A 25,759-nucleotide genomic window follows, 5' to 3' on the forward strand; every position below is an offset into this window, starting at 1 on the left:
CTCTCCCCAAGTTGTGAAATCCACCACAATATATATGTCTGTTTGTTGCCTTTATTTTCCAATGACTTACACAAAAAGTCTTGCAAAGTACAAAAGTATTTATTTCATCAACCAAGAATCTGTTCACCACATTGACCAGTGCACTTCTTAAATCAGTGTTATTCAAGATCATTTCACAAAGAAAACTTCAAAACTTTTCAAAACATTTTTGATAAAATAACACAACTAAATAAACACAACATGGATTCAGACAACGCTGGTGAAAAATGTCTGCTAATAGCAATAAGTGGATTTTACTGATTTTTAATTTAGCTTTCTTTTTTCATTGCTAAAGGAATCTCTTTTTTTTTTTTTTTTTTGCCTGTCAAAATAAAATTCATGTTATACTCATTTACGCTTCAGAATCCAAAATGTAGAAGAAACTCCTGACATTGTCCAAGACATCAGAGTAAAATTGCACTTAGTGCACAGGGAAGATCTTTTTTTCTAAACATTTATTCTAACATTTATCATTTATAAAGGAAAGTTTTTATAAACATTTATTCTTTATGTAAAATGGAAAAATATGAATTTATAATAACTTTTTATTAGGAGTGTGGGGGAGGAATGAACAAAAAAGCAGATGAACGACACAGTGGATGAAATGACTAATGAGTGTTATATTATGTCCCTTTACAGGAAATGAGAAAAAAAACTGAGTAAAACAGGAAATCCAGAGACTCTATTTATTTCAGCTTAGCTCAGCTCTGCTGGATTGAGAACAACATCTCCAGCACCACCACACTGAGCACTGGGGCCCTTCAGGACTGTGTGCTTAGCCCACTTTCCCACAGCCTCATCCTCCTGCCATTTGGGAAACCACCAATAGTTTCTTCTTTTAAGCCATCAGGCTTCTCAACACCCAGAACTGAACCGTTATCAAATGCACGCACACACACACACACTCTCTCACACACACACTGACACACAAAAACACACACACATACACGCACACACACATTACACTTATGTGGCTAAGACTTTCAGACCTTTGTTCTGTGTTTTTTTATGTAGCACATTCATGTCTGTCTCTCTCTTTCCCTCTCTCTCTCTCTCTCTCTCTCTCTCTCTCTCTCTCTCTCTCTCACACACACACACACACACACACACACACACACACACACACACACACACACACACACACACACACACACACAAACACATACACACACACACACACACACACACACACACACACACACACACACACACACACACACATATACACACACACACACAAACACATATATACACACACACACACACACACACACATATACACATACACACACACACACACACACACACACACACACACACACACACACATACACACACACACACACACACACACACACACACATACACACACACACACACACACACACACACACACACACACACACACACACACACACACACACACACACACACAAAGTAGCAGATTCTGTGTGTCTGGTCACAAGAAAACCCACAAGTTTTGACAACCACTAAAGTGTGTAATGTCATTGTTGTCATGTCATTACTTGATCACTTACTTAAAATGTCTTCCAAATAGTTTAAGGGTTTTAGTGCCTGAGACAAGATTCTGTTCATCACCTTGAAAGGTACTGTATGCTGCTTAATTCAGTTTAATTCTATATGTTTTCATAAAGAAAAAAGCGGAATCATTTAAATCATTACTCACTTCCATTTTTTTTGTCTCAGCGCAAAAAAGTAAAAATGGTATTGCAGTGTTTCGTCCTTCTGGTTTTCTTCCTCGGTAGTAGCCATGGTGAGTGATTTTTTTTTAAAGAGAATGTTAACAGACAATGTTTGTTGAATACAATAATATTATACAGTGTTACAACTTGCTTGAACTGCTAAAGCCTGAATTACTGCATGTCTTCAATAAGTTCAGTTTGATGGACTTCCTGAAAATAACTTTCATTTGTGACTTTGTTACTTAGGTGATTACTTGTTACTGTACATGTTTGTACTGTTACAAAATTACATGTTCTGTGAGATATTATTTGTTAATATTGATTAAAAATACAAAATGAAACAGAACAAATGAAATTGGGGCATAGAAGTGTTACAGATTAGGACCTTTCTAAAGGGTCCAGCAGAGGCAGTGCTAGGGCTTGAAACCCTGATCATCTGATCAACAACACCAAGCCTTAACCATTTGAACCACCACTGCTCTTCTGAAGATATAGATATTAACAGAAATATGAAGATAAATCTCTTTGAAATGGTTATTTTCTTCCAGTATTTAAATAAGAGGTAAAAATCTGTCACACTTGATACTGACCTCATTAATGTAATTTTATTAATAAAAAACTTTTATTACAAAAATAATTGTTTAATGACTGAATGCTCCTCTCAATAAGATTTTTTCCATCTTTCCTAAGGACATACTGAGTTTGTTTATACAACAAAGAATGAAGTAAAATTGTTCTGCAACACCAGCAAATGGCAAATAAGCACAGAGTTTGACAGCAGAATTGATGTGAATTGCACAGTGAAGTGTGTTCCTGGTGAACAGCTCAAACTTAACAACATTCAGAAATTCTGTACAAATGAAGATTTAGATAAAGTTGAGGAAAAATGTCCACTAATAGCAACCAGTGGATATTTTCGATGTGTCACTGCTTTGGATTCTGGTTTCTTGTATCCATTCGCACCGTCTCCCAACACTGTCACCTCATACATAGTCGCTACTGCAAATGAACTCAGTGAGTAAGTTTTCATTTTCTGTATTTTCTCAATAAAATTCTTACTTTTAGAATAATCAGAAAAACTGTTTTTCCTTCAGTAACAAACAAGTCTGTGGAAAGATCTTCAGTCGTGCTCACTGAAGGTGAAGATGTGCTTTTAAACTGCAGTTCCAACCGTACAGAAGGATATGACAACATAGATTTTACTGTGTACTGGATCAAGACCATTGCAAAGAAGAGTATCTGTGTTTATTCTTATGAATTCGAAAACGCTTATGGTATGAAGTATAATTTTAAATGCAATGTGCAAGAAGATCTGCTTCAAAGGTTCTCACACCAAACTGATGGCAGAAACATCCATAACATCAGGATCAGTAACGTAACAGAGTCAGATGCTGGACTTTATCTTTGTGCTTTACGAGCAAACACAAATAATAAAGCCAAAGTTTACTGGAAGATCATAAATAATGTTACAGTCAGTGTACATAAAGGATCTCAAATACTTGGAAACAGTTTTGGTGAGTTTCAATTACTGTCAGGATCCATCCCAAACTTTGGCCACATGCATTTGTTTATGTTCCGTGTCACGTCTTTGCCCCGCCCTTGTTTACACCTCCCTGCCTCTACATACCTGTTCCTTATGTGTTAATCGTCTTGTGTATTTAATCATGCCATGTTGTCGATGGCAGCACGGAATCCACATCTTGTCCCTCTTTTGTATTTTTTAGTTAATAAATCTAGTTTATTTTAGCTATCCTGCATTTGGGTCTGTTTTTTTTTTTTTAATCCCTGACAGTTGATTTGTGTGTGTTTATCCTTTAAGGGGATAGATATTAGATCCCATAATTTTGTTATAGTCCACTTTTACTAACTAGTATTTAATTATTTGTAGATACTGAGTCTGTCATCCGCTTATGTGTTACACTGCCAATAATACTGGGTGTTCCGATAGCTGTTGTGGTGGTGCATTTATGGAAAAAGAATAAAACCTCACAGAGTAAGTGTCTGTCATATGGTAAAGCTTTTGTGTTAATACAGTCCTATGATAAAGCTTCTTTATTCTGTACATATGATGCTAATTTTTATTTATTTAACTTATAATTTTAATTTATTTTTCTTTACAGGATCTCAGTCAATCGAACTGCAGACGTAGGCAATTCCACTGATAATTATATTTGCTTCATTTAACTATAAGCTCCATTAATGTCACTGTTGTGCTAATTCCTGTGATATTTATTTATTTCTTCTCTTTATAGAATCTAACATAGAGAAGAAACATCTGATATGAACTTTGAAGCATGACCACAACACAGCACTTAGGAAGAGTGAATGTTTAAAATGTGTTAAATATTTGTTCTCTGTTGTGGTTTGTTTTCTTATTTAAACTCTTTGATTATTACTCTAAATCTTTCTCAGATCAAATGTATAAAATTAATACATTTTAAATAAATTTGACATTGGGTCAAGTTTAATGGCTCTGTATTTTATTTGTATGTGACATGTAAGACATAAAAATGATATTTGTAGCAATATGTACTGTATTCTTACTTTATATGACAGTGTTGTTTCATCACACAAACAAAATCATTGTGGTCCACCAGAGGACGCCATTCCTGGCATAAAAGTATATATATATATATATATATATATATATATATATATATATATATATATATATATATATACTGTACATGTGTACGTGTACAGTTGTTTTCTGTAAATAAACAGCAACGAAATTCAACATGATTTTTCATATGAAAACTGTTACCTTCCTAATACCTAGCTCTCATTTCTTATATCATTTTCCCAGATGTTTGATAGATTGACAGGAAAAACTGAGTTTCACACCAGTTAGGAACATGCTCCAGTTAGCAACAAGATATACATGCAATTTTATATTGATACAAGTATCTTCAGGTATGTGTAAATATGATACAACACAGTGAATTTGTGTTTCACCTTTTACTGAGGACCAGAAGTGGTGTGTCACGAGTAAACCAAATCCCTCTGAATCCCAAATATCAGCAGTCAGAAAAACATGTGACTGTTATAATGTTATACACACATGGACAAAATTGTTGGTACCCTTCTATTAAAGAAAGAAAAACCCATAATGGTCAATGAAATAACTTTAAAACTCTAAAAATGTAAATTTAATGAAACTTATTAAGTTTTGAGTTGTAGTTCAGCAGAAGTATTAAAAGAAACAAACTAATAAAATTGACCTGGACAAAAATGATGGTAAACACAACATAATATTAAGTTGCACAACCTATTGAGGCAAACACTGCAATCAAGCAATTTCTGTGACTCTCAACAAGACTTCTGCACTTGTTGACAGGTATTTTGTCTCGTTCCTCATGAGCAAACTGTTCCAGCTGTCTCAGGTTTAAAGGGTGCCTTCTCCAGATTATATGTTTCAATCCTTTCCACAGATGTTCAATAAGATTTATATCAGGGTTCATAGAAGGCAACTTCAGAATAATGCAATATTTTGCTCTTAGCCATTCTTGGGTGTTTTTAGCTGTGTGTTTTGGGTCTTTATGCTGACGAAGGACACATGACCTGCGATTGAGACGAAGCTTTCTGGACAGCACATTTCGCTCCAGAATGCTTTGATAGTCTTGAGATTTCATTGTACCCTGCACAGATTCAAGACACCCGTTGCCAGATGCAGCAAAGCAGCACCAGAACATACTGTAACCAAGCCTCCTCTGAGTTTCACAGAATGTCCAGTGTTCTTTTCTTTGTATGCTACATTTCTGCATCTGTTAACATAGAGCTGATGTGATTTGACAAAAAGATCCAATTTTGTCTCATCTAGAGACTAGAGGTGGGGTGCCATGACTTTGTGATATCTTACATTCATTTCACTATAATTTCTACATCAGTAGCCTGGAGTATATAAACACACACACACACACACACACACACACACACACACACACACACACACACACACACACACACACACACACACACACACACACACACACACACACACACACACAGTATCACCAAGTGAAATCCACCACAATTTTCCAGTGACTTACACAAAAAGCACACTTGCACAGTACAAAAGTATTTACTAGATCAGTCAAGAATCTGTTCACCACATTGATCAGTGCACTTCTTAATTCAGTGAAATTCAAGGTCATCTCACAAAGAAAACTTCAAAACATTTCAAGCATTTCTTACTTCTGTTTTTTTTTTTTCTTTAGCTCAGTGCAGAAAGTGTAATACTGTTGTTTCAGTGTTTCACTTTTCTGGACTTCTTCCTCAGCAGTTGCCATGGTGAGTTTATAGTTTTTTGAGCTTACACATGTTCTTGTGGTTTAGACATGCTATTTTACATATAGCTGTATGTATGCATAAGTTTGGATCCTAGCCAAATGGCAATATTTAATTGATTTTTGAATGATAACACAACAAAGTAAACACAACAAAGATTCAGATAAGCCTGGTGAAAAATGTCTGCTAATGATGTGTCTTTTAATGATGTGTTACATGCAATTTCATTTTCTTGTCCTCTGGTATTCAGGGGACAATGTGTCATGAAGGGCTTAGACTAATCCCTGCCTGAACACAGGGGGACGTTCTGGCAGGCTTTGTTTTTGTTGCGTGTTTGCCCCGTATCCTTAATTTATCATGAAAAATTATTCTTAGAAAAAAAACCAAAAATATGAATGTATTAGATATCTTTTTATTTAGTACTGGCAGGTGGGAGTGTGGGGGAGGAATGAACAAACACTTAGCAGATGAACGATACAGTGAGGGATATTTATGTTTATGTCGCTTTACAGGAAACAAAAGCAAAAACAGAAATAGCCTAAAAAGAAAATCCAGAGGCTGAGTTGAGTTCAGGTCAGCTCTGCTGTCATTGACACACTGTGACACACTGCAAACACACACACACACACACACACACACACACACACACACACACACACACACACACACACACACACACACACACACACACACACACACACATACACACACTGCAAACACACACACACACACACACACACACACACACACACACACACACACACACACACACACACACACACACACACACACACACACACACACACACAGCAAACACACACACACACACACACACACACACACACACACACACACACACACACACACACACACACACACACACACACACACACACACACACACACACCTGCCACAGTGCAATACAATAAAAATTATCATATGTTATGTTGAGCTGGAGTATTGCAAAGAGTTCATGTATTAGGGCTACAGAACATGTTTGAAGCCAAATATTTAAGTTATACTGAGTCACATGTGTCTCTTTACAAAATGATTTAGTACAGCTGTGACATTATACAAAGATATTAAGTTTATTTTGGTCACAAAGATTGAATTTGGTGAAATAGATGTGGACCTGATGAACCTGATGAATAGCTTCAAAATTAGTGCTTGAATTATCATTATGAAAATCAGCTTCTTTTACATAAAGGCAAACTGAATTCAAAGTGTAAGAAATAAAATTGTGTTGTGTAAAAATAAGATGATAAGGATGAAGAACAGTAAGATTATTCCAGCATAGCAGTGAGAAAATACATGAAGTATTGTACCTTGGGTTCATCGGAGTCCATAAGAACCCCGAGCAAATCCTGCTGAAGCATTTTAACCAGTTTTCCCTTTTGGTAATTTAAATGACGTTCTGCTTTGAATATGTATTGAGTGTAAGAACTGAGTGTCTCCCAAATGGCTGGGCTACATCTTGTTGTCTAGCTGATTGTCTTTAAATGTTAATCAAGGTGCCGTACACCTTGTCTTGGTATTGTTACAATTGTTATCAACCAAATGGCCACTTTAAATGACAATCGCAGTCACGTAGACCCTTTGTTCGTGGTGCTCCTTGATGTCCTGCTGCCGTTCCCATGGTTATAATTGAAACAAGTTTATACGTTTAGAGTCCTAAATGTATTACCTTATGATACTTCAACCATTTTAGGAATGAGCTCTTTTAGATGTGTACCTTGGAGTGGAATTTGGGTGCAATTTCTGTAATTTCTTACAGTCCCCCCTTTGATGATTTTGGCCTTGAAGCATCACATCACTTCCTTAATACAGCTCACACCTCCCATTTTTGGGCAGGTGCCCAGTGTCGGTGAAGCCCTGCCTTAGGTTGTTCCCCTTTGACCCTCAGAGAATCTTACCCATCCTCGAAACTTCACCTCAAGCACACTGGTTTTAGCTCCATTCCATAAGGCAAACTTATCACAGGTTTTCTTCTTAAAATTTGGTTCTATGTAAAATATTACTTGGGTTTGGAGCAGAGACATTCAGAAACTATCACAGCCAACGGGAACGTACCACATTGATCATTGACAATATGGTACATATACAACATAACATAATGCATTGACAAAAAATTAGAAAGATGCATACACAAACAGCAATTTTGACAGTTACATCCCAAATAAGATCATAATATGCAATAACCAACTCACCATCATGCATTTGTTTAGTCAAAACATTACTTTTCCTACAAGACCTTGTTGAGCTTTGACAATATGGTCATCCTTTCTTTGCATTATGACATAATGACATTAACATATTATATAATAACATATTATTATATATTTTGGTAACTCAAAATCAAATTCTGGGACATCTTCCTTAAAGACTAGTTGTCTGTTGGATTCAATGACATTGTCTGTAGAGTGAAATTTACATATGGTATTATGCAATGTAAAGTATCATTAATCGAACAAAGTGTTAACATTTGCATTAACATTAACATTTGGTTATCATTAACAAAGATAGAAATGTGATCAAGAGTTGTAGTGACACATGTTTTCCTGTTTGAAACTATTACTCTTGTAAATCTATTGTGGATATGCGTCAGATTGATTTCACAAGCCTCATACAGTAATTAGTGTGGGGTGCCCCAGATAATGGTTTCCAAGGCATCAAACTCGCAAATAAAAAATGTGTAGTTTTGTCACAGCATTCTATGTCCAGTCCTCGCCATTCTCCTGATGGTAACTATGTGATAAACCTTAAAGTCCTTTCTACTACATTCTTCTGTAATATTCCCAAATTGTCCAAGTTTAGAATCCTTTCAAACAATTTTTCAAATCCTTGAGATTATTTACTTGATGTTCTCTGAGGAGGTGATGAACTGGTTGCAACAACACTGTGATACCTTAGGAACGCTGTTGACAAGAAGACTTTATACATTTCTTGTTACACTGTTCATCTGGGTCTGGAGATCATGCTGTAAGGTTCACCAAGACCGAAACATGATTGTAGATCATGGCACTTTGGGACAGCGTTGGGCACTCTTGTATCTTTAATGCTGTCACGAGAGCTGCTATCCTAGTCCATCCCCACAGCTTTATTTCTTTTTGATCTGAAAAACACTTGAAAACATAATGAATTTATACCCCATCCCCCGCCCCTTTTTAACACAGCACACAAAAACATTACAAACATGTACAACATAAACTTGCCTATTTACATGGCCCTTATGACTGCCATCAGCTTTTTATGATATTACTGGATCTATATGGAATGATCTCTTACCAGGTTGTTGGTTTTTAGTTTTGTGGCAGAGCTTGTGATGTGAATCTCTGCATGGTCTCTCCCGGTGAGCAGACCACGGGCCCTCATTTTGGTAATCCTTTACCACAACCTCATCACTACTTTCAAATTTGTGATGGTGCACATTCTGACCAGAATGCATTATGTTTTTCTGACAATTGCCAAATTTGTTGAGTAGTTTGGTGAAAAACAACAGGCAAGGAGTTACACAGATTTTTGAGATTTTCTTAGTCTGTTTACTGTAGCCTGTAACTGGTTTAAATCCATTTTGGGACCTGATCTCTTAAGGGAAAATTTGCATTCACTTGAAATATGTCCCTCTTTGCCACATGAATAACACACCAGGAGGTTATCAGGGTTACGAGAGGGTAGTCTTTCCTTTCTATCTCCAGTAGTGTAGGTCTCTTTTTTCCAGGAAACCTTGCTGGCTCTATTCTTACTGAGGTTTTTAACACCTACTGTTGAAACAGGATGGGACCTCTTTGTGTTAGCATTGTTGTTGAAAAACTGTGTCATTTTAGCAATGATGTCTTTATAATCAGAGAGATGGGTTACAAACATCGACACAGCAGAATGAGTGAGTGAGTCACATTTGTTAATCCAAGCAGATTTAAAACTGACAACATTCGGTGTGATGTCAGGATTGCCACTGAAAGTTTTAAATGTCTCCAATAATCACTCTGAAAATGCCATAGGGTGCTCCCCTGTCCTCATGTGCACATCAAATATTTTATCCCAGTCAACTGACATTACACCTAGGACTTCAAGCAGTGCCTGTTTCCTCTCTAACTTATTGGCAGTTCTAGTTTTGACTTTCTCATTTAACGCTCCAGACAAAGTGTCAGGCAAACACAGTTAACAACACACACGCATCACCATCTGTGAATTTGTAAATGTCAGCATATAGCTCGAAAACCTTTAGAAAGTCTAAAGGATCTTGTTTGGCAGGATCAAATTTAATCACTTTTTTAATTACTTTTAATCACAGCTTCTAGCTCGGGCATCACCAAATGGCGGACAGGTCTGCCCGGACCCATTGAAATTCTAATATTATCATATTAAGCATCTCCTTATTATAATCTAATATTATAAGATTATAAGCTCTTTGATATTAATAAAATAACAATTTTAAAAAAAACAATTTTTAAAAAACAGATTGTTTCTGTTCCATACTCCAGAGCAGAAGGTGGCAGTAATGCACCTAATTACGCTGGCAGGACAATTAAGATTCAAACTGCTGGCAGGACAGTTACATGCCCATTTCTCTCACTAGGAACGGAAGATGGAAAGGGAGTAAGGAGAGGTGGAAAGGAGAGAGGAAAAAGGGAGCTGCTCAAAGCTCTGCACTTTTCTTTTATTCAGTAAATTCTGCCCTGTTCTATTTTACCTGAAATGTTCTTTTGCCTAAGGTTCCTGTGTTATTAATGTAGTTAATGTTTAAAAAAGGGGCAGCTCAGAAGCCTTTTGTTTCATTTTTTTTCTTAAAGATTAAAAGCACTTTTATTTTATTCAAAAGATTCTGAATTTTTTACATTACTTGAAATATAGGCCCTAAGTTCAGGCTGCTCAAAGCTGTGTCTGTGTCTGTATTTTTTTTATTTATTTTATTCAGAAGAAATTCAGTGTCTGTTGTCTGTTACTTGACATGTAGTAAAGACAACTACAGGATTGTTTTCCATTCAAGTTTTCCATACAAGTTCAGACTTGGAAAACACTTGAAATTTAACAATAAATTATATAGAAATGTATGTGTTATTGATTTTATTAACATGAGGGTACATTATTTTAAGTGACAATAAAAGATTCGGACCTTTGCTGGGAGGAAATTTTAGTAACTGGACCTCTTTGAATTTGAATACACCTGTTCTAGCTCATTGGGTTTAAACCCTCTAACCATAGTAGAGGTCACTGGTTCCTCCGCTCTTTCACTAGCACGCATAGTTGTAGTCAAGTGAACTGGAGCCATGGGGAACTTAACTGTACAGTCAGAGTATTAACTCCTGACTGACTGAGAATCTCTTTCTGAGTTCCCATCACTGTCTAACATTTCAGGAACCTGATTACTCCACATGCCACATACAGATGTCTTGCTGCTGCTAGTTTCAGTTGTGCCATTTTTTTTATCAGGAATTGACAAGCAGACTTTGCTTCCTCTAAATCTTTGAACAATGTTTCCACAGATGAACTAAGCATGCTGTTGTTAGTTTAAGGCATGCAATCTCGTTCTGCATCCTAATCTTTTCTTCTTCTTTCCAGAGTATTTCACTAATCTGGTAATCTCTTTTAGTCTAGTCTAGATTGCAGTTGCTCGTTTTCAGCCTTTAATGCATTTAATGTCTTTCTAGTGACTTTGTATGATGCAAGAACTGCTTGCAGTGCATTGGCAATCTGCCCTTTTTTGTTCTTGGGCATTTTAGGGTAATTTTCAAACTTAGAAATAGCCCACTCAGATGGTTTATCAACAATGTTCCAACAAACATTCCCATAGAATCATGTTAACAATGTACTTAATAATCAGCTGTTCCATTTTTACAAACTTACAGCTTTCCTTAAATCTTAGTCTTTAAACTTTACACAGTTTCTGTTACTACTAATTATCTGGTTAACCATCTATTTATTCACAGCTCCAGTACTTCGGAAGCAAATGAACAAAACAGCCACAATACGTCGGGCTTTTAAACTCAAAAGTCTCACTGCTTCGGGCACAGACACACTCCATCCGGCCTCAAGTTCAACTACAGTAACACTTAACACTCACAACTCTCAAACACTCACAAACAGTAACACTCACAAACTCACAAACAGTTTAAAATGCGTTAAAATACGTCGGACAAAACCACAGTAGGTTTTTGTTATATTTTAAAACAGTCTTCTTGGCCACAGCACTTTTGGACTTAAAACGTTAGTGTAACAGTCACAGTACGTCGGACAAAACCACAGTAAGTCGGGTTTCTTTGCATTAAAGCCTAATCGTTTACAGAACATGGACGTAAAACGTAAGTTTAAAACACTGTTACAGTCTGTCAGACAACACCACACTACCTCGGGTTATTGCTTTAAACTCTACAGAGCTGCGGTGTGTCAGGGCTCTTTACACTATCACTGTTTCAGTTACTTTTCAATCACTGTTACAGTAGCTATAATTCACCTGCCACACTGCGTCGGGCTGATTCAGTTACTTTAGAATCTTAACAGAATTATAACAAACACGCAAGTTTCAGTTACTTTAGAAAGCTATCAGCTTAAGGACTTTGCCTCAGTTACTTTAGAAATAACAATTCACATAAAACTCTGTCACCACACTGCGTCGGGTTAATTCAGTTCCGTTAGAATCTTAAACAGAACTGTACAGAATTGGCTTAACAACAATAACTCCTTCTGCTTATGATCAATAAACTACACTCTATGCTCTATTCTACACTAAAACATTTCTTTTCTAGGTTTTTTAAACAAGGGGGTTCCCTGAATAAAAAAAAAACAGCGTAAAAGAAAAAAATACCACTTTGGAAGTCCACAAATGCAACATCACATTAGCACAGAGTTTAGCAACACCGATTACTCAATAATAATTGGATATAGATTTCTGCACAAGTCAACATAAAACCCACAAGACCCTATGACCTGTGTATGAACTGTGTATAGTCATTTTTATCATGTCATTTCCTGATCATTTACTGAAAAGGTCTTGCAAATTGTTCAAGGGATTTAGTGCCAGAGACAAGATTCTGTTCATCACCTTGAAAGGTGCGCTGCTTAATTCAGTTTATGTTTTAATAAAAAGAAAAGCAGAATCATTTGGATCATTACTCACTTGCTTTTTTTTTTTTTTTTTTTTGGCTCAGTGCAAAAACAGTAACAATGGTATTGCAGTGTTTCCTCCTTCTGGTTTTCTTGGTCAGTAGTATCTATGGTGAGTGATTTTTTAAAGAGAATTTTAACAGAGAATGTTTGTTGATTACAATAATATCATACAGTATGTTACATCTTTTTCAAACTACTTAAACCTGAATTACTGCATGTCTTCAGTAACTTCAGTTTGATGGACTTCCTGAAAATAATTTTCATTTGTGACATTGTTGCTTAGGTGATTACTTTGTACTGTACATGTTTGACTTCAATATTAAATGTCCTGTGAGAAATTATTTTTAATATTGGTTAGACACATGACCGTTTTTTCACGGTTGTAAATTAAATCATTACATGTTTAGGTCAGTTATGATTACAAAAATGCAAACAGGGACAAAGACCTTAATTTTTGGAAACATGTCCTGTGGTTTGATAAAACTGAAATTGAACTGTTTGGCATTAATGACCATCGTTACATTTGGATGAAAAAGGGGGAAGCTTGCAAGCCTGCGAAGCCCAACTGTGAAGTAGGGGGTGACACCATCATGGTTTGGGGCTGTTTTGCTTCAGTGACATGACGTACGGCTAGGTATGGTGAACCATACTCAGAATTCGTTCTCTGCATTTGACCCATCCAAAGTGCACACACACAGCAGTGAAAACACGCACACAGTGAACACACACGAGTCGCCATGATGAAGCCCTGATCTTAATCCTATCGAAAAGGCGTGTACGCGTCAGGCGGCGTACAAACCTTGCTCAGTTATATTAGTTCTGTCAGGAGGAATAGGCCAAAAATCCAGCAAACTGTTGTGTGAAGCTTATTTGACCCAAATCATACAGTTTAAAGGCAATGCTACCAAATACCAGAAGTGTAAAGAGTACCTAAAAATCATACTGTACTTGAGTAAAATTCATGCTGAATGTAGGCTCAAAGATAGACCTCAACACTAACACATAACGTCAGTAAAAAAGACAAGGAACAGACAATTTGTGATGGTTTATTTCCTATAATAGAAATGAAATTGAACACCTCATATTTCATCAAATCTTAAACACTGCAGAACAAAACATGGATCAAACTAGTCAGGCTCAGTCAAACTCAGGTGTTCAATAAAGGCATAAAACAATTTTTTTCAGGTCTTTTCTGTACAACTGACTTAAAAATAATTAGAACAAATAAATGAATAAAATAAAGTAAAAATTTAAGTAAATTAAAGTAAAATCAATTATTCAGAGCAATTATCAATTATTTATTTCATATAATAGAAAGGAAATTGAACACCTTTATATTTTATTAAATCTTAAACACTGAAGAACAAAACAAGTATCAAACGTCAGTCTCAGTCAAACTCAGGCATAAAAAAGGAATAAAAAAGGCATAAAACTATTTTTCAAAAAAGTCTTTTCAGTACAATTGACTGAAAAATAATTAGAATAAATAAATGAATTCAATAATTTAAAAGTTAAATAAAATAATCAGAGCAGACTGCGATATGATTTACCCCTCAGTCTCAGACTTGGGCAATATGTTTATTCAACTTTAACAAAAGCTGGTTCTCAAGGTTTGTGGAATTTATTCTAGCTATTTTTGGATTAAAAGTAAGGCCAGCTGTGCTAAAAAGTCATTCACAAACAGCTCATGCGGGTAATGAAGCTGCAGATGTAGGTAACAGTGTTGAGCTCTAAAGATAGCTACAGCAGAAGTGGGAATGTTTTCAGGACACCCATGTCGTCACCAGCACATGACATATACAGTAGCCATCAAGCACTCTTGGGCCTTGTTGTAACTGGGATTACTCAATGGCTTGAAGAAATCGCTTCCTCTGATGAGGTAGCATTACTGTAAAGTCCCCTCCATATTTCCCTTTATGAAGTCAAAACCTACAAAACAATACATATTTAGTAATGTTTCTGCAACAATTTAAACATCATGTCATGTCATGTTGTACTGGCTTTTGTCATATCAGTAACTATAGTAACTTTGGGTATCGCTGGCAAACAGCAAATTTATGGTAACTAACATTATGCCAACAATACTATTGTGAAGTCAAACATGGTCACATGTGTGCATGTAATAGTAAAATAACATTAAATTACCATTAAATTTTAGGCTCACCTCAACATGTTTCTTCAAATTGTATGATTAATTTTTAAAAGCACTTATTTCACATATTAAAGTAGACAGTGCAGCCTGTAAGAATCATTGTTCATTTCAACAAATGAAAAGATGTTCTTTAAATAAGGACATAGATGGTTATCGGTGCTGCTGGCACTGCATGTGTTGGCTTTGGCTTTCTCACAAGCTGCTAACTCGTGCTAACCTGAAGTAACCATACAAGGTTATGTATGTACTGTAACATGGTTCTGCATTCAGAATCTGCATCTTAGCTGATGCTATGGGAATGATTCTGTGAGGAAGTGGTGTCTGAAGCTCTGTGTGCACATGGCAATTTAAAGGCTCGGGAAAGACATGTGACCAAGTGATTATAGTCCCTGCCCCTGAGAGAGGAGATCTTACCTTATGGGAACCTCCAATGGAGTGTTGTTCAGGTGGGAGACTAGGTCTGTGAACCAAACTCAAGAGGGCCAACGAGGAGCAACTTGGAGAAGCTTGACTCGGTCATGGCACACTCTAGCTAAGGACTTGTGTGAGCAGAGCTACCGGTGGAAAGGCATACAGATCCACTTCCGCCTGGCTGAAAATCAGCCAAATTCGCTCCACGAAAAGTAAGGTGTCCATCAAAAAAATCTGTCAATGGTGACATGCCCCTTGAGTGGGACCCAAGTCCAGGAATGTTTTTTTCCACATAAAAAGGGTAAGAAAAGCACAGCAGGTAATTCTTATAAACCTGAGGTGATTTGTGCAAGGATAAAAGCCCGCACCCCTGAGCAAGAGCTCGAATAGCCTCATGTGGAGCAGACTCAAAGGGATAATGTCGGCTGCTGCCGACATAAGGCCGAGCAACCTTGTGCCTCAGAGTAAGCATCTAGAACTTGTTAGTCTTCAGATTACAGTTCAGGGTCAAAGATATCCTCTCGTCTGACGGGTCTTGGGCACGGAGTGAGCTAGGAGGGGGTTGGTTGCAGCAGAAGTTAAGGATAAACTCCTAGAACGCCGCCGACTGGCATTTCACGACAGTACTCACTGCATTGCAAAACAAGGCCTGAGATGAAAACGGGGCGTCCAGGAAAAAGGACTTATCCTTGTATTTAATTCCCGTTAAGGCACAGGTAACTCTCCGTGGCAACCAGCGCAGCCACTGAATGGCCTACAGTGCGGGCCATCTGCTTTGTGGCATGGAACACGAGATCTATGGCTTGGCAGTGCTCAGCTACCACTTGATAGTATAACCTTTTGCCACTGTCAAGCTATTTCTGGTAGGACTGCAAAACTGCCATGGTGTGCAGGGCCGCACCCGCTTGGCCTGCTGCCGTATAGGCCTCACCCACAAGGGCTGAAGTAGCGCTACTAGGCTGGATGGAAGCACTGGCTTTTTCCATGCAGGTGATGTAGGAGACAGATAGCTCACAAGCATCTCTTCAATCACAGGATCATATATAATGCCTAAAAATTCAGACATGGTCAGACATGGCCAGGGAAAAATGACGCACTGAAAAGGGATTTCCCCAAGACCTCGACACCTCGGCATGAAAACTGAAACCAAGGTGGTTGTACAAACGGAATCCCTTGCACTGCACACAGCCAGCTCCCTCAAGAGCTGACCAGGCATGCTCCTCTCCCTAACAAACAACGCAAAGAGAGTGCGTGTTGTCCCCTGTGATATAGCAGGGGCACGGGTGCACGCACCTCATGCTTAGATGGCAACATACTTCTCCATGCTTAGTGCTTGAAATATATATATATATATAGCCCTAAAGGGAACCTCTTTTGGCAAATCACTTCTAGTACCTTTAATACCCTGCAGATGGGGATACTGTCTCCTCAGCTGAAGAACATTTAAGTATAGTAACGAAGTGCATTTACTCAAATACTTTACACCACTGCCAAATACTATGGGAATGTATGTAAACATCTGACTTTGAAGAAGGGAATAAAAAATTAAATGAAAAATTCTATCTCACAGGAACATTTTAGTCTGATGTAATGTCAAACAGTGAGTTAAAAAAGGTCATGTGTCTTTTTATACAGTGTATGTAAACTTCTGGTTTCAACTGTAGATAGTTATAGAAAGATATATTACTATAAAACTATATTAATAATGAAATACATTTAGTACAAAGGTCATTGTTTAATGATTGAATGCTCCTCTTAATAAGATTTTTTCCTCTTTCCTAAGGACACACTGAGTTTATTTATACAACAAAGAATGAAGTAAAATTGTTCTGCGACACCAGCAAATGGCAAATAAGCACAGAGTCTGACAGCAGAATTGATGTGAATTGCACAGTGAAGTGTGTTCCTGGTGAACAGCTCAAACTTAACAACATTCAGAAATTCTGTACAAATGAAGAGTTAGATAAAGTTGAGGAAAAATGTCCACTAATAGCAACCAGTGGATTTTTTCGATGTGTCACTGCTCTGGATTCTGGTTTCTTGTATCCATTCGCACCGTCTCCCAACACTGTCACCTCATACATAGTCGCTACTGCAAATGAACTCAGTGAGTAAGTTTTCATTTTCTGTATTTTCTCAAGAAAATTCTTACTTTTAGAATAATCAGAAAAACTGTTTTTCTTCAGTAACAAACAAGTCTGTGGAAAGATCTTCAGTCGTGCTCACTGAAGGTGAAGATGTGCTTTTAAACTGCAGTTTCAACCGTACAGAAGGATATGACAATATAGATTTTACTGTGTACTGGATCAAGACCATTGAAAAGAAAAGTATCTGTGTTTATTCTTATGATTTTGAAATGTATCATGGTATAAAGTATAATTTTAAATGCAATGTGCAAGAAGATCTGCTTCAAAGGTTCTCAAACCAAACTGATGGCAGAAACATCCATAACATCAGGATCAGTAACGTAACAGAATCAGATGCTGGACTTTATCTTTGTGCTTTACGAGTGAACACATATAGTAAAGGCAAAGGAAACTGGAAGATCATAAATAATGTTACAGTCAGTGTACATAAAGGATCTGAGGACAAAGGATCTCAAATATCTGGAAAAAGATTGTGTGAGTTTGTGTGTGCATGTTTGTGTGTATGTTTGTTTGTATTTGCCCTTTAAGGGGTTTGAAAAGGATAGATATAAGAAGCCACAATATTGTTATAATCCACTTTTACTAATTAGTTTTTATTTATTTATTTGTACACAGATGCTGAGTCTCTCATCCGCTTATGTGTTACACTGCCAATAATACTGGGTGTTCCGATTGCTGTTATGGTCATGAATTTATGGAAAAAGAATAAAACCTCACAGAGTAAGTGTCTGTCATATGGTAAAGCCACTTTATTCTGTACATATGCTAATATAATAATTTTATTTATTTATTTATTTATTTATTCATTCATTCATTCATTCATTCATTCATTCATTCATTTATTTCTTTACAGTATCTCAGACTATGGAACTGCGAACGTAGGCTATTTCATTGATAGTTTTATTTGGTTTATTTAACTATAAGCTCCATTAATGTCTCTGTTGTGTTAATTCCTGTGATATTTATTTTTTTCTTCCCTTTACAGAATCCAACATAGAGAAGAATTTCTGATATGAACTTTGAGACATGACCACAACACAGAAGTGAATTTTTAAATTGTGTTAAAAATCTGCTCTCTGTTATGGTTTATTTTCTTATTTAATTTCTTATTTTACTCTACATCTTTCTCATTTCAAATGTATAAAATTAATACATTTTAAATCCATTTGACATTGGGTCAAGTTTCATGGCTCTGTATTTTATTTGTATGCAATATATATGACAGTGACAGTGTTGTTTCATCACACAAACAGAAACATTGTGGTCCACCAGAGAACGCCATTTCTGGAATAAAAGTGTATATACAGTATACTGTGTACATGTGTACAATTGCTTTCTGTAAATAATCAACATGATTTTTTATATGAAACTGTTACCTTTCTAATAATACCTAGCTCACATTTCTTATATCATTTTCCCAGATGTTCTTCGGAGGTTTGACAGATTGACAGGAAAAACTTGTCTGAGTTTCACACAGTCAGGAACATGCTACGGTTAGCAACAAGATATACATGAAATATCTAATATCTCTATAATTTTATGTTGATACAGGTATCTTCAGGTATGTGTAAATATATTACAACTAACACACTGGAAATGTTCACCCTAAATTTTGAAGTAAGAAAATAGAAAAAGAGAGAAAAAAAAGCCCATATGTAAACATGTCAGCATGATGTCTGTAGATGAGCTACGTTGCTTGAGTCAGTTAATCACAGCTAGAAGATTAATTTCTCACACACACAATGAATTTGCATTCTACCTTTTACAATGGGCCAGAGATGGTGTGCCACGAGCACATTAAATCTCTCTGAATCTCAAGTATCAGCAGTCAGACAAACACGTGACTGTATAATGTTATACACATGGGTAAATAAATGCTGTGATTCTGAATGCAATGGTATACTGAAAAGGCAGGGCACAAGTCAATCAGTGTTTACCATATATTTCCCACTTTTGTGTTTGATAGAAAATCGGTACAATCAGTATAATCAGTGACAGAGTGACCTATACCATCTAACATCCAGAAATTATGTTTCCTGGGGTCTGCCCATTTCTACTGCCGCTTAATAAGGGGTTTTATTTCAGAGTTCCCCTCTTACTGCACTCCAATGGGTAAAGCCCAAAAACTGTGCTGGTCTGATGCAGCTCAAGCAGCCTTTGAGTACCTAAAAAGCTGTTTAAAAACCACACCTGTGCTCCACCACCCTGTTCTGAGCTTCCCCTTCCTTGGGGGTTGTGCTGCATCGGAAACATGGTACTCTAGCTAAACTCTATCCATTTGCTATTTCTATTTAAGGAAGACAAGTCCTAATTATGATGGTAGAAATGGAGAATTGTTATCCATCAAGGAGAAATGGAGAAATGGTGTCACTTGCCGGAGGGGGCCTGATGCCCATTTCAAGTAATAAACAACCATAAACATTTGGAGTACATTAAGAACGGCAAGTGTCTGAATCCACAAAAAGCTCGGTGGTCTCTGTTTTTGTAATTAAGTTTGGCCCTGACCTTAGGATCCATCCAGGATTTCTGGTTTGGAAAGGATTTGATGCAGAACAATGTATTAGTAATTACTGTGCATAAAGTTGAGGACAAGCATTTATATACACCTAGTCAGTCCACATATTATTTTACCATACATTTCCTGTGTAGTAAACTGTTTTATTTCCTTGAGGTCATTTTAAAATAATGGCTAGAAGATGGATTAATTTTAGCTTTGAATTTAAACATTACTGAAATTTTTTCACCAAATTTTGAACATTCATAAAAACATTAATAAAAATTGCATGCTGTGTTTACTTGTGTTATCTTTGACTAATATTTAAATTTTCTTTAATCATCTGAAACATTGAAGTGTGACAAACGTGCAAAAAAATTTCAAAATCAATAAGTGGGCAAACACTTTTTCATACCACATTATAGAATATATAATGTGTTAAACCATGAGAGATTTATTAAAAATGTTATTGCTTTTGTACATTTGTACGATAAATATAATATTACAGTCAAAGTAAGCAAAAGAAATCATAACACAGAGCAGATATTTAACACATTACTGTGTTGTGGTCATGCTTCAAAGTGCATGTCAGAAGTTTCTTCTCTATGTTGGATTCTGTAAAGGGAAGTAAAAATAAATATCACATAAATTAGCATAAGAGAGACAGTAATGGAGCTGTGACCATTTATCAAATAAAAAAACTTAACTCCAAAATAACTCAAATAATCACCAAAATACACCATTCCCTTACGCAGTTAGATTGAGTCCAAGCCAGATGATGCATTTGGTGAGCTTTATTAAAGGGTTTGCAGGCAAACAAACAATTTTGCATCTCCTGCTCCTTGTGCCCAACTGGCTTGACAAACTGCTAAACAACCATAGACCCACCCAGGTGCATTCTGGGCTGCCACAACTGAACCTCTTTTATCCCCTACAGTAGGTGCACATGGCCAATGGAAAAGAAATCCTAAAAAAATCCAATTAGAAGAATACTAAGAAAAGGAAACATATTCTAATGAATATAAATTAACACAGAAGTCCAAAAAATAAACTAAATTTTAACAAACAAAAATAGACAAATAGCTTATAGTAATATAAAATAAACCAAATATAGTTATCAGTGTAATAGCTTACGTTTGCAGTTCCATGGTTTGAGATCCTGTAAAGAATAAAAAAAGTATATTCATTTAAGTTATTATATTAGCATATGTACAGAATGAAGGGGCTTTATCATATGACTTACTGTATGACTGTATATTACAGACACTTACTGGCTGAGGTTTTATTCTTTTTCCATAAACGCACCACCACAGCAGCTATCGGAACACCCAGTATTATTGGCAGTGTAACACACAAGCGGATGAGAGACTCAACATCTGTGTACAAATAATTAAATGTGTTCTATTTACCTCTGTTCAAATACTTAATAGACACACACAAACACACACACACACACACACACACACACACACACACACACACACACACACACACACACACACACACACACACACACACACACACACACACACACACAGAGCACAATACAGTTGAAACTTACCCAATCGGTTTCCACCTATTTCAGGACCTTTATTTACATTGACTGTGATATTATTTATAATCTTCCACATTACTTTTGTTTTTGAATATGTGTGCACTCGTAAAGCACAAAGATATTGTCCAGCATCTGACTCTGTTATGTTACTGATCCTGATGTTATGGGTGCTTCTGCTTATAGGTGTTTGGTTGGAGAGCCTGTGAAGCAGATCTTTTTGCACATTGCAATAGGGATTGAAATTTATACCAGTATCTCTGTTATAACCATAAGAATGCACACAGATACTCTTCTTTTCAATGGTCTTGATCCAGTAAACAGCAAAATATATGCTGGAATAGTCTTCTGTAATGATGAAACTGCAGTTTAAAAGTACATCTTCGCCTTCAGTGAGCACGACTGAAGATCTTTCCACAGACTTGTTTGTTACTGAAGGAAAAACAGTTTTTCTGATTATTCTGAAAATCAGAATTTTTTTGAGAAAATACAGAAAATTAAAACTTACTCACTGGATTCATTTGCAGGGGCGACTATGTATAAGGTGACGGTGTTGGGAGACGGTGCGAATGGATACAGTAAACCAGAATCCAGAGCAGTGACACATTGAAAAAATCCACTGGTTGCTAATAGTGGACATTTTTCCTCAACTTTCTCTGAATCTTCATTTGTACAGAATTTCTGGATATTGTTAAGTTTGAGCTGTTCACCAGGAACACACTTCACTGTGCAATTCACATCAATTTTGTTTTCAGACACTGTGCTTATTTGCCATTTGTTGGTGTTGCAGAACAATTTTACTTCATTGTTTGTTGTATAAATGAACTCAATATGTCCTTAGGAATGGAATGGATGGAAAAAATCTTATTGAGCGGAGTGTATAGTCATTCAATAATTATAATATTATATATTATATAACATTATATATTTTATATAATTATATTGTTATAACTGTTACAATAAAGTGTAACAGATTTTTCTCCTTATTTAAATACAGAAAGAAACATTTTCAAAGTTTTCAGTCTGTAATATATATTTTGTATTTTTTATCCATTATTAACAAATAATATACATGTACAGTAATCAACTAAGTAACAATGTCACAAATAAAAATTATTTTCAGGAAGTCCATCAAACTGAACTTATTGAAGACATGCAGTAATTCAGGCTTTAGCAGTTCAAGCTATTTGTAACATACAGTATAATATTATTGTATTCAGCAAACATTATCTGTTAACAAAATCACTCACCATGGTTACTATTGAGGAAGAAAACCAGAAGGACGAAACACTGCAAAACCATTCTTACTGAACGAACGGAATACACACACACAAAAAAAAGGAATACACAAAATAAAGCCCTGAAGCGAGTAATGATTGGAATGATTTTGCTTTTCTCTTTATCAAAATATGTAGAATTAAAATGAATTAAGCAGCATACCTTTCAAGGTGATGAACAGAATTTTGTCTCAGGCACTAAATACCTTGAACAATTTGGAAGACGTTTTAAGTGACCAAAAAAAATGACGTGACAAATGACTATACACAGTTTAGTGGATGTGGTTTAATGGGTTTTCTTGTGACTAGACAAATAGAATTTGCTGCTTTGTGTGTGTCTGAGAGAGAGAGAGAGAGAGAGAGAGAGGGGGAGAGAGAGAGAGAGAGAGAGAGAGAGAGAGAGAAAATGCTCTGGATTGTAGACAAGGAAGGTCATACAGTATACACAAGCCTTAACATATTAACTGTGCAATGCTCTAGTTCAACAAGAAACCTTGAGAGGGATTGTGATTGTAATTAAACAGTCAGGCAATTGTGTATTAATTATTGTGAAAACATATAGGGTTGTAAACACAGGGTTCTTGCAAACATTTATACACTTCTGTTAAAGATACAATTGGATGAGGTATTGAATTGTGGTGTGCAAAAGAACAAATGAATGAATGTGCAAAACAGCAATTAAGTGAATGTGTGTGTGTGTGTGTGTGTGTGTGTGTGTGTGTGTGTGTGTGTGTGTGTGTGTGTGTGTGTGTGTGTGTGTGTGTGTGTTTCAGTGACAGCAGAGCTGAGCTAAGCTGGACTAAATGAGCCTCAGGATTTCCTGTTTTAATTTTAATTTTTTTTTCTCATTTCCTGTAAAGGGACATTAAATATTTGTTGTGTTTACTTTGTCGTGTTATTTTATCACTTAAAAAATCTATTAAATATTGGCATTTGGCTAGGACCCAAACTTATGCATGCTGTAAATACAGCTATATAGAAAAAACCACAAGAGCATGTGTAAGCAAAGAAAATGTTAACTCACCATGGCAACTGCTGAGGAAGTGGTTCAGAAGAGTGAAACACTGCAACACCAGGATTACACTTTCTGCACTGAGCTTAAAAAAAGAGAAGAAATGCTTGAAAGGTTTTGAAGTTTTATTTGTGAAATGATCTTGAATTTCAAGGAATTAGGAAGTGCACTGATCAATGTGGGGAACAGATTCTTGGTTGATGCAGTAAATACTTTTGTACTTTGCAAGACTTTTTGTGTAAGTCATTAGAAAATGAAGACAACAAACATATATATGTATATATATATATATATATATATATATATATATATATATATATATATATATATATATATATATATATATATGATTTCACAACTTGGGGTGTGAAAAGGGTAAGTGTGTGTGTGCATGTGTGCGTGCGTGTGTGTGTTCGTGCGTGCGTGTGTGCGTGCGTGTGTGCGTGCGGGTGTGCGTGTGTGAGAGAGAGTGTGTGTAGAAGCTCCAGGCTACTGATGTAGGGATTATAGTTTAATGGATGTAAAATCCGTTCCCACAAAGTCAATGCACCCCACCTCTAGGCCATAGTCTGATGTAGTATATTGGATTTCACAACTTGGGGTATGAAAAGGGTGTGTGTGTGTGTGTCTGTGTGTGTGTGTGCGTGTGCGTGTGTGCGTGCGTGTGTGCGTGTGTGTGTGCGTGCGTGCGTGCATGTGTGCGTGTGTGTGCGTGTGTGTGCGTGTGAGAGAGTGTGTGTAGAAGCTCCAGGCTACTGATGTAGGGATTATAGTTTAATGGATGTAAGATCCATTCCCACAAAGTCAATGCACCCCACCTCTAGGCCATAGTCTGACACAAATACCTCACAAACATCATCAGTTTTGCATTATCTCATAATTCATTTGTTTTTCTAAGCAATTGCAATTAAACATAATCATCATATAACTATATTTCTATAATTTATTACAGAATTTCTGCATCTTATATATTATGGGGTCAATAATCAAAGTAACCCCTAGGCCTTATAGCACAGTCTAAATAGGGATGTAACTGAATACAAATAGATTTTTTCTAATAAACAGATAAAGAGTTTGTCAGCACGTTCACCTGCATTTCCTGGTTCGCTGCTTCCTCCCTGGTATTTGGATAATTGTCCTGTTTCTGCCTCTGCCTGCTCTATATTGACCTGTTTGCTGGATTATTGTATGCTTTCTGACTTTGTCTAGGACTTTTCTGTATTGGATTATTGAATTATTTCTGTCGCTATTTTTGTTTGCCATATTTACTCTGCACCTCTGGACTGGAGTTACTGGTGTGAGTTTCTTCTCCACCATGACTAATTACTGTGTTTGTCAGTGCTATCTGTGCTTGAGCTTCATTAAAGTCTCTTACGTTGTTACATCTGCATCCTACATTTGGGCTCTTCTTCCAGAGCTTGCTGACAGAGCTCTAAAGGTTTTTCAATAGAAATTTTTAAAATACATTTTCTTTTGCACAAGGCATTGTGATTCACAGGGGATCCAAGAAGATGCAACAAAACAGTCCCTGCAGGTAATTTTTGGGTGTGATAGAAGTGTCAGATGTGACAAACTAAAGAC

The 25,759-nt window shown here is 36.4% G+C and overlaps 2 protein-coding genes across 6 annotated transcripts; one reads left to right on the plus strand and one right to left on the minus strand.

Annotated features, from left to right (window-relative positions):
- The first annotated feature begins 1,469 nt into the window (after positions 1-1,469).
- Positions 1,470-19,152, plus strand: LOC113636765. Of its 5 annotated transcripts, none has more exons than XM_047816543.1 (8): positions 1,470-1,646; positions 1,747-1,813; positions 2,433-2,756; positions 2,837-3,223; positions 18,270-18,317; positions 18,459-18,563; positions 18,697-18,721; positions 18,829-19,152. In XM_047816543.1, exons 2-8 carry the CDS (start codon positions 1,762-1,764, stop codon positions 18,857-18,859), a joined length of 972 nt encoding a protein of 323 aa, XP_047672499.1. In that variant the 5' UTR covers positions 1,470-1,646; positions 1,747-1,761; the 3' UTR covers positions 18,860-19,152. The 5 variants fall into 5 exon arrangements, with proteins under 5 accessions (XP_047672499.1, XP_047672496.1, XP_047672507.1 ...); XM_047816551.1 differs by lacking the exons at positions 1,470-1,646; positions 1,747-1,813; positions 2,433-2,756; positions 2,837-3,223; positions 18,270-18,317 and adding exons at positions 5,984-6,032; positions 11,957-13,076; positions 13,175-13,242; positions 17,480-17,803; positions 17,883-17,927; XM_047816533.1 differs by lacking the exons at positions 1,470-1,646; positions 1,747-1,813; positions 2,433-2,756; positions 2,837-3,223 and adding exons at positions 5,987-6,032; positions 11,957-13,076; positions 13,175-13,242; positions 17,480-17,803 and having other exon boundaries at positions 17,883-18,317.
- Positions 19,153-20,795: 1,643 nt separating this feature from the next.
- LOC125145955 lies at positions 20,796-23,191 on the minus strand. Its single transcript, XM_047820978.1, has 6 exons — positions 23,140-23,191; positions 22,402-22,725; positions 21,899-22,321; positions 21,609-21,713; positions 21,472-21,496; positions 20,796-20,952 (listed from the first exon to the last, which is right to left on the minus strand). The coding sequence occupies exons 1-6, from the start codon at positions 23,189-23,191 to the stop codon at positions 20,907-20,909; spliced, it is 975 nt and encodes a 324-aa protein (XP_047676934.1). The 3' UTR covers positions 20,796-20,906.
- Between the last annotated feature and the right edge of the window lie 2,568 nt (positions 23,192-25,759).

This window comes from Tachysurus fulvidraco, chromosome 1 (assembly GCF_022655615.1).
Source record: "Tachysurus fulvidraco isolate hzauxx_2018 chromosome 1, HZAU_PFXX_2.0, whole genome shotgun sequence".
NCBI lineage: Eukaryota > Metazoa > Chordata > Actinopteri > Siluriformes > Bagridae > Tachysurus > Tachysurus fulvidraco.

Coding starts and splice junctions, on each gene's coding strand:
- LOC113636765 (XM_047816543.1), top strand. CDS start 1,762: ATGGTATTGCAGTGTTTCGTCCTTCTGGTTTTCTTCCTCGGTAGTAGC. Junction 18,318..18,458: donor AATATCTGGAAAAAGATTGT/GTGAGTTTGTGT, acceptor ATTTGTACACAG/ATGCTGAGTCTCTCATCCGC. Junction 18,564..18,696: donor AAAGAATAAAACCTCACAGA/GTAAGTGTCTGT, acceptor ATTTCTTTACAG/TATCTCAGACTATGGAACTG.
- LOC125145955 (XM_047820978.1), bottom strand. CDS start 23,191: ATGGTTTTGCAGTGTTTCGTCCTTCTGGTTTTCTTCCTCAATAGTAAC. Junction 22,322..22,401: donor CGCCCCTGCAAATGAATCCA/GTGAGTAAGTTT, acceptor TTTTTCCTTCAG/TAACAAACAAGTCTGTGGAA. Junction 20,953..21,471: donor CAAACCATGGAACTGCAAAC/GTAAGCTATTAC, acceptor TTCCCTTTACAG/AATCCAACATAGAGAAGAAA.